General features: G+C 37.2%; 1 protein-coding gene across 1 annotated transcript; it reads right to left on the bottom strand.

The window, feature by feature from the left end:
• Nucleotides 1–5429: 5429 nt before the first annotated feature.
• On the bottom strand, nt 5430–9520 carry LOC139846626 (glutamate receptor 2.9-like). The gene is made up of 6 exons (XM_071836100.1): nt 9233–9520; nt 7869–8512; nt 7407–7781; nt 6926–7244; nt 6466–6851; nt 5430–6369 (listed from the first exon to the last, which is right to left on the bottom strand). The coding sequence occupies exons 1-6, from the start codon at nt 9501–9503 to the stop codon at nt 5911–5913; spliced, it is 2454 nt and encodes an 817-aa protein (XP_071692201.1). The 5' UTR covers nt 9504–9520; the 3' UTR covers nt 5430–5910.
• Between the last annotated feature and the right edge of the window lie 404 nt (nt 9521–9924).

The raw sequence follows: 9924 nt of genomic DNA, 5'->3' as shown, positions 1-9924 counted from the left end.
TTGAATTGATACACAACGAAGGTTATACTCATGATTTGCAACAATTTTTGTTAAGAAATCGTGATGTAAAATGTGCTAAATCGAAAGTTGATGCTGTTGTCCGATTTCGAATCTGGAATTGTTATGGTTTTGAAACTGAATTCTCAACAAAAATTACTAATCGCTACCTAAGGATTGATTCTCAAACATGTGATTTGGAATTAGGGTTCTGAAGAAAATTTGATGTTGATGCTTACATTGCATATGCACTTTAATTGCTCAACAACAAAGGAAAACAACTCGGGAATAATTCTGTTTTGATATCCAAGTCACTATGATATGCACTTTAATTGCTGGTGCAAGTGTAATCTTGTTAATTAGTAATCTTATTGTGATATGCACTATAATTATACAGTCTTTTCAATGACGTGCTCAACAGTGACAATGATGAAGATAGTGATGATGAGGTTAACTGCTCCGACGATGATGTGATACCGGAAGTTCCAAACGTCAACGGAAAAGTAGGTGACAATACTGTAGAAGATGAGGGGTTTGTTTACCTGGGTATTGGGAAAAGCTCCTGCAATAATGATTATGTTCCAGATACAGTAGAAGATTATGGTGTAAAGGCGACAACACCAGAGGCCACGCGTGACAAAAACAACCCCATTTACAACCAGTGCAATTCTGATAACGGCTTTAATGATTCATGGGTCCCACCAGACAGCTTTAATGCTACGGATAACATGGGTGATTTAAATGGGCTGAATTTGGATAAAGGTTTTATTGAAGTTGGGCCTAATAATGTGGAACACATCGTTGGGCCAAACAGCAATGGGCCTTTCCAGTCTCCTGGAAAAATAATTGAAGAAGAATTAAATGTTGTGGGGACTGAGGTCGAATTAACAAGAAAAGGGCAGGGGGCCGATGGTTGTGATATTTATGGGACAAACCAGGTGGATAATCAAAAGGAAAGTGGACCTGTGGAATTGAAAGATCTTTATAGTAACGCAGTTTGCTCAAAAGAAAAAGTGGTGAAGAAGGCTATCCGACAACGACAGAAGAAGGTTTCAAAAAGCAATAGCTCCAAAACAGCGGAGGTCTCCAATTGTAACAATTGCTACTGGAAGATTATGTGCAACTACAGGGCATCATCAAGGATCTTGAGACTGAAAAACAGAGCCAGGGTAGGTGTTAATTGTGGCGACTCTAATACTTACTCGTGTAAAGGTTGTGGATTTAGGTCAAAAAGAACCTCGAGAAAGAACAAGACCTGTGTTTCTTCAAGGTCTTTCAACATGGATGATGTGAAAGGTTACGGGGAGCAGATTGGCCTGGATTGGCCTACCTCTAATTCTCAGTAAGATCACCTTCCCTGTTTTTTCGTTTATTTTTGTTCCTTAATGAAAATTCTTTCGCTCAATGTTCGTGGATTCGCGGTGTCGGGTAAATTCGGGTGGGTTAAAAATATTTGTGTTAGTGAGAAACCTTGTGTGGCCGCTTTTCAAGAAACAAAATGTGGTACAATTGATGATAGCTGGGTATGCTCCTTATGGGGCGGGACAAATTTCGGGTATGTTCAAAAAGAAGCGGTTGGTAAATCGGGTAGATCGGGGGGTCTTTTAATCATTTGGGATCCTGGAGTTTTTGATGTTATTGATAGTGTTGGTTGCGAAAATTTCTTAGCTATTAGAGGGAAGTGGGTGCAATCGGGTGTTGAGTCAATTATTGTAAATGTTTATGGCCCCCATAATGATCGAGACAAAAGAGTGTTTTGGGATTCGCTTGAAAATCTTTTGATCAATGCTAAATCCGCGTGGCTTCTAATGGGTGACTTTAATGAGGTTAGGACTTCGGATGATCGACTCAATTCCCAATTTCATCAAAGTAGGGCGGATAGGTTCAATGAGTTCATTACAAGAAATGGCTTGGTAGAGATTGACATAAGTGGAAGAAAGTTTACTCGTATTAGCGATGATGGGGTGAAATTTAGCAAGATTGATAGGTTCTTGGTTAACAATGAATTCCTAAACTTATGGGAGGATCTCTCGGTCATTGCACTCGACCGACATCTTTTGAATCATTGTCCTTTAGTGCTAAGAGACAAAGTGGTTGATTATGGACCTAGGCCATTCAAGGTTTTTGATGAGTGGTTCAACAATGTTGGGGTACATAAAATCATAATGGAGGCTTGGGAAAAACCGATTCGGGGATCGCGAAAGGATTGTAATTTTCGAGATAAACTTAAAAATGTTAAATTCGCGTTAAAAGAATGGAGCTCTAAAGAATTCGGTGGATTAGACAAAGAAATTGATGCACTCAAGAAGGAGGCAATGGATTGGGAATTAAAAGCCGAGTTAACTAATCTCTCGGATTCGGATCGGGATAGATGGTTAGAATGTAGACGTCGGTGGATTGAAAAGGAGAATACCAAAGCAAGCATGTTAAAACAAAAAGCAAGGGTGAAGTGGACCTTGGAGGGTGACGAGAACTCAAAATATTTTCACGCGTTGATCCGTCGGAAAAATAACAAATGTAATCTTCGTGGAATCAATATTAATGGTACTTGGATACAAGACCCAATTGTTGTCAAAAATGCGATTTTGGAGTTTTTTCAAAAAATTTTCAGCCCAAGGGATGTTCGAAGGCCCCGGGTTAGAGTTGCTACTTCCAGATCACAGACTGACCCAAATTATGTTACTGTTGGGCCGCCGTGCTTTCTTTCCAGCAGGCCATCCGACGCTGAGGGATTTTTTGGGGGTGTTAAATTGACCAATGAGCATGCAAGGGATCTAGAATTGTTATTTAGTGAAGAAGAAATATGGGAGGCCCTAAAAGGTTGTGCAAGTAACAAAGCCCAAAAACCGGACGGCTTTAATATGCGATTTTTCAAAAAAAATTGGACAATTATTCGTAAAGACTTAGTGGATGCAATTAGTAGCTTTTGGCAAACGGGTACGATCTCTCCAGGTTGCAACTCCTCGTTCATCACTTTAATCCCTAAGATTGCAAATCCGATTAGTCTAAACGAATATAGACCAATTATCCTTATCGGGAGCTTCTATAAAATCATCGCGAAGCTACTCTCAAACCGTATCAAGAAGGTAATTCCGAATCTAGTTGGATTTGAGCAAAGTGCGTTTATAAAAGGGAGGAACATTATTGATGGCGTTTTAGTGGCAAATGAAACTCTCGAATTTTTGAAGTCTAATCATCGTAGAAGCATGGTTTTCAAAGTGGATTTTGAGAAGGCGTTTGACAGCATTAGTTGGGAGTTTTTGGACGAAATGATGTTCTTGATGGGATTCGGTTATAAATGGCGAAGTTGGATCACGTCTTGTCTCAAGTCCGCCTCCATCTCGATTCTTGTGAATGGCTCTCCGACAAACGAATTCAAGCTCGGGAGGGGGGTTAGACAAGGTGACCCGCTTTCGCCTTTTCTTTTCATTATTGCAACGGAAGGACTTAATTGGTTAGCGAAGTCGGCAGTTCATTGTAATCTTTTCGAAGGGGTAGAAATAGGTGTGGATAAAATTCCCATATCCCACCTACAATATGCCGATGATACCATTTTCTTTGGTAAATGGAGTTTTGAAAATATCGAGAATCTAATGAAGCTTCTAAAGTGCTTTGAGTTAACTTCCGGTCTAAAGGTGAATTACAACAAAAGTTGTCTTTACGGGGTAGGTGTTGATAAGACTGAAATTGAGGAAATGGCTTGTGTTTTTGGGTGCAAAATAGGCTCCTTTCCAATGACTTATCTCGGGTTACCTATTGGTGCGAATATGAAAAAACTATCTAATTGGAGACCGGTGATTGATAAATTTGAGAAGAGGTTGTCGGATTGGAAAGCTCGTATGATTTCTTTCGGTGGACGTTTGACCCTCGTGAATGCGGTTTTGAATAGCTTACCGTTGTACTACTTTTCGCTCTTCCGTGCTCCACCTTCGGTGCTCAAAAAACTTGAGAAAGTAAGACGTAATTTTTTTTGGGGCGGGTAGGGGGAAACTAATAAAATTTCATGGGTAAAGTGGGAAGATGTCATTCGTCCTTGGGCGGATGGCGGCTTAAACATTGGATCTCTTAGTTGTAAAAACTTGGCCTTACTCGGCAAGTGGTGGTGGAGGTTTCTAACCGATACTACCTCCTTGTGGGTTAAGGTTATTAAAAGCATTTATGGGGTTTCGGGTTTTTCTATTCTTGGCGGGAAGTTATCTACTAATAATTCTTCTTGGAGTAATATTGTGAAAGCAGGGATTGAGATAAACAACATAGGTGTCGAATTCGCAACTTCATTCGAGAAGGTAATTGGCAACGGTCGCAACACAAAATTTTGGGAAGAGATTTGGATTGCGGACAAGCCACTTAAAGAGATGTTCAAGAGATTAGCCCGTCTCGAATCAAATCCCAATGCCGCGGTATCTAATCGTATTCATCAAGCTAATGGTTCGGTGGTGTATTCATGGGAATGGTCTCGAGAGGTTTCGGGTCGAACAAAAAATGAGTTGGAAAATCTAGAAAAATTATTATCCTCTTTGGTAATGGATATAGGAAAAGAAGACTCATTTCGGTGGAAACTTAGCGGGACAGGGATATTCACAACAAAAAAACTAACAAAACACATTATGGCAAAAGCATATCCCTCAAGAAACTTGTCATTGGTGACTATGAGAAATAATTTTGTTCCAAAAAAAGTTGAAGTTTTTGTATGGAGAGCGAAGCGAGAACGACTACCGGTTTTTAGTGAACTTGACAAACGGGGAGTTGATCTCCACTCTATGCTTTGCCCTCTTTGCGATGGTGATATAGAATCGGTGCGACATTCTTTATTTTCGTGTTCACATGTACGGAAAGTTTGGGAGAAGGTTCGAGAATGGTGGGGTTTTGATTCGGGCAACTTTTCTTTTGAAAATCTTTTTTGTGGTCTTGTTCCCGCTAATTGCTCAGAGTTGGGTATCAAGATATGGCAATCGGTGGAATGGATTTGTGGCTATCTTATTTGGAAAAATAGGAATCAAAAGGTTTTTGAGAAATCTTCGTGGACTACCCCGAATGCACTTAGCGAAATTCAAGTCAAGAGTTTCGATTGGGTTGCGAAGCGTTGCAAAAAGAAAAAGATTGACTGGCATGAGTGGATCCATAATCCGAGATCTATACTTTTGTAACTAATTGTTACTTTATACGTTTTTTAGGTGTATGATTCTATCTCGGTATCTCTATGCCTTCGAGTTGTAACTTTTGTATCTTCTTCGAGTAATAAAATTTCTTTCATGCTGTTAAAAAAAAATATATATATATATATATTCAATTCAATACTTAATTTAATGTTAATTTAGTATCTAATATACAAATGTTTATGTTTATTTATTGTACTGAAGCATTAATTAATTTTGTAGTGATTTGCATTATATTATTTACGAGATCTTGCGAAAGAAGCTTCAAAGAATTTAAGGAAGATATTAATGGTGGTGGTGGTGGGAATGGAGATATTACGTAGTAATAAAGATGATAAAGAGGATTATGAGTGAAATTTTTAAGAAACTTCAGGGACCAAACGTGTATTTTGACTAACGACCGTTAATGAGTATGACGAAGATTACCTCAAGTTTAAATTTTTTGAACACGTAATCATTTTCTTGAGTAAAAATAATTGAAATCCTTTCGGGCTTAGGCAAATTGAGGGTTACCTTGATTGTAAAATTGGGTAACTTTAGTTACCTTTTCGAGTCATTTGCCCCTGAAAAAAGGGTTTACACTACATATACAACAAAGAGACCGGTCACCACGATGTGGTACAATGGAGGATTGAAGGCCACAATGCATTAACCCGACACCACACAAATGATTTATTTGTGCTTAACGGTCCAACCAAAAGAATAATTGGGTTTTGGCCTCAAAGTTATACAATAGTGACACAAATAATGTGGTTATTTATATTATTTGAAGCATTATCACTATGCAAGTCTTAAGGCTAGAACATGATTCTATATGTTGGATATTGTAATATGCAGCCCCTTGATTTGGAGTTAACTCTACGCTGAGATCACGAAGTACAACTCTAATCTGGAGTAACATCGTTATCAATTTTCCAATTCTTCTCGTTATAAGGCTTGATTGTACTAACCTCCATATCGTGTCCTGGTGTTTGGCTACTAGATGGCTCAACGCGACAACGAACACGGAAGCAGAAACACATCCTGAAATAATGAACAATCCGGCGAAAGCCTTGAGGTCTAGCTGTATTGGCTTACTCGATTCTTGAGCTAATTGAGAACACTTGGACAAAGAAATCAACATGTTCTCCTCTATAAAAGTTATCTCTCTAGTCTCTATTACTTTGATAATTGCCTCTGAAATATCCCGTGTGAGTGTTGAACCCTTTTGAAATGCCTAAACATAATTAAGAAAACGGAATTGCAAACATTAACACTAAATATTTAATTAATATCTTCTATTTTGGAAAAAATGAATGAACAAGAGTATTACGAAACCAAAGCCGCTAAGTTTGATAGAAGGTTCAATCTTTACATAGCCCCCGCAATACTTTGCAAGGAAGATATTGGCGTGTGGAGATACAAAGAAAGTCGCATCTATCTCCCCTTTCTTGAATGCTTCATGGTAGTCTTCGATGGATTTGAAATGCCTTAAATTCTTTGGGCTAAAATGCAAGACATTCACTAGGTAATGGCTAATGAAAGAATTCTCAATGCAACCAACAATATAATTGTTTCCATGAAATTCTTGAGATGGCTGAAACCTCAAGTCAGTTATTATTGACGAGAGTGTAGCTGAGAAACACACATCAACAATCATGTTTACACAAAACCATGTAGCTAGCACCAAGCGAGATAAATTGCTTTTAATCAATTCTCCTGAAACATCAAGTGAGTGTTATGTTATGAGCAGGTTAAGTGTTACCAAAATAGAAAATGATGATATGACTTACTTTGTGACAGTGACCAAACTGCTATAGCGAACCAAATCATCTTTGTAATATATTCGGAGGTTGATGAAGCCTTAAAATCCTGATTTTCATGTACGTGTTCGTTAAACCAGACGACTAATACCGTGCCTATTGTCATTGCCAATAATACAATCCACAATTTTGGTGTAATTGCATAAAGGAAGATAAAGTCTTCTTTGTTAGTATCTCTTTTCGCTGGCGCCACCATGACTATTTCTGTCTCCATGTAAGGCTGCGAAAACTCAACATACTGGTACCGATTTGCTGTTATTTCTATATCCCCGATGGCAATATCCAGGGTCTGAATTTTGTGATACAAACAATTGTTATATCTTAAGCAAGTTAATAATTTTTAATTTGTAAGAGAAATGTATAGTATAGTCAAAATAATTAAAAAAATAAATAAATAAATAATTAATTGAATATGAAATATAAATAAATATAATAAAATAAAATTTGGCACCTTATTATAGACTTTTGCCAATAAATCGTCATATGTTCCTTTGTATGGAACCATAACATATGACAGTGCATATGGAAGTTGGTTCATGATAGCTTCAAGCACTTTTTTAGTGAAACCAGTCACATACGTTTTTTTCTTGTTTGGATCATAGATAACATTGATAAATTGATTAAAAACAGCTTTTGCAGGCACACCAATCTTCAATAGTTTATGTCCTTTCTCTGGTGGATGACTGCTCAAATGAATTACACCGGACCAATAATTTGGAAGTTTCAAATTCATTCCTGTCTCCACGTTAGGCATCCAAGACAAAGAAATGGAATACATGTGGCGATCTTCTTTTATTTCTACATCACCGACATCTATATCCAAGTTCTAAATGTTTTGAAAAAAATCACTGGTATCATTTCAATATATTTAATTTGTGAGTGTATGTAAGAAACAGAAAAAAAAATATGTTACCGTAAAGTGACTCATCCACTCGCCATATGTGTCTTTGTATGGAACAGAAACATTATAAAATGGATAAAGTTTCTTCTCGGCAGCTTCAATCACCACTGGTGATAATCCCGTTGGAACGTTTGTTATAATCTTGTTTGGATCATAGTTGACTTTAGAAAATTGTTTATGATTATCTTTTGCAGGCACATCGATCCGTAACGGTTTATGTATATCCCTCGATATGTTACCATTTGGGATTATGTGTGTGTCACTAGGCCAAAAGATCAAACCGAGGTTTGCCTTTCTACTTTCAAGGTTACCGATAGTGAAACAAGACTCCGACGACCATATTCCAATCTCTCTGCAGCTTCTACCTATCACATTAATAATGTGAAAGGTTGGTTGTTGTTGTTGGGCTAGTTTTCCGGCTTTAAATCTTACATTGCCACGTAAGTCATTGAATTCACTATGTGATATACTTTCAACATAATTCATCGAAGAACTTGACCCTTTTGAAACTTGAATGGCCTTAACAACTGCCCAAGTTGAATTCACTATGGGGATTGTCGTGGCGGCTTTTTCGAACTCCTCAACTAAACTGGCTTGTTGGGGGCTTATGGTTGCGATAATCTCTTCTACTTGGTTCCTCTCCATTAGGTCAATTACTATTTGAAAACAAAGTTCGTCATCAGATATACTTGGTTTCAAATACTTATATCCGTTAGAGCTAATCATTAATTATGTCTCACATCTCACATCGGAAAATGAAAGAAACAAATGTATACTTATAAGTCTAGGGGAACATCCCTCTATCACCAATTGATTTTAGAGTACATATTGTTACGCCTAAAATCGATCCAACAAATGGTATCAGAGCGAAGTGGCACATGTGTAATCATTGTGGCAATGATAGTTCAAATCGGAATGACTTGGACGTGGCCGGGGGAGAGGCCGTGGGTCCGTGAAAAGTCGAGATGTATATGAACATGTCCGAGATAAAAGTCACGTTATATGATACAAGTGCATTAATAAACGGATTAAGGGGTGATTGTTGAAGCTAATCGGTTAATTATGTCCCAAAATCGATTCTACAATATCTAGCCAAATATGAAATTTAATTGACCCAGGTGAAAGAATTGTTTATTTTAAGATACGCTAAGCCTGATGCTTTATACAAAAAAGTTAATTATATATAGTTTAGAATCCAATACAAAGATGTCTGGCTTCGTACAGATCAGGACTAAGCAAGGTAATAGTTAATATGAACATGTTTACTTGCTTAAAGAGATGAAAAACTAAAGGAGACTTAATGAGAAATAGATTCTAAATTTCTTACCGAATCAACATAAATTTTATGAAATACGGAGTATATGTTTTTTATGTACCTTCATAAACCAATTGAACCATGTTTCCCTGAGAATTTTTATTGTATAAAACTGGGCAAAAACAAGTATTGTTCTCCATCCTGCAGGATTCATGGTTAGCCATCTCCATGGCTATCGGTTGTTGTCTCCCAACACGCGAACTTTTTTCGACCACATCACTGATTGCTCTAACCACATGTTGGCTCTTTGAACAAATCAATCGATTTTCATTATTCGCGTACACAGTTAAAATACTCACAGCAAAAACAACACTACCAAAGAGACACAGCATACAGGTGGAAACCTTCATGATCTCATGTGGACAAAACGGTGGATAAGTAATACATGTAAATATATAGTGAACTAAATTATACTCGTAGTATTTGGGAGGAAAATATGTGACATTGACTTAGTCAAAATATCTATCTCGGTATTTGGTGTCATATTTTTTGGGCCCAAGGTAAAATTAAAATAGTTTATCTAAACGTCAACAATTTAAAGAATTTCTTTGGTGAATTGAAGCTTATGATTATAAAAAAGATTAAAAAGTAAAAAATGATATCAATCATCAACTACCTGAACTCTGTTTTATACCTTATTTTCTATTCTTTGACAGAGTCAAGAAATTTTTGCTTGGTCTAACTTAAAGAACTCCCACTTGCATTTTCTTTCAAAGTTCATACCACTACAGGTATAACTGTACATATATACAT

Source organism: Rutidosis leptorrhynchoides, chromosome 5 (genome assembly GCF_046630445.1).
Source record: "Rutidosis leptorrhynchoides isolate AG116_Rl617_1_P2 chromosome 5, CSIRO_AGI_Rlap_v1, whole genome shotgun sequence".
Taxonomy (NCBI): Eukaryota; Viridiplantae; Streptophyta; class Magnoliopsida; order Asterales; family Asteraceae; genus Rutidosis; species Rutidosis leptorrhynchoides.
The sequence above is the reverse complement of the archived record's forward strand: the minus strand, read 5'-3'. Positions and strand labels throughout refer to the sequence as shown.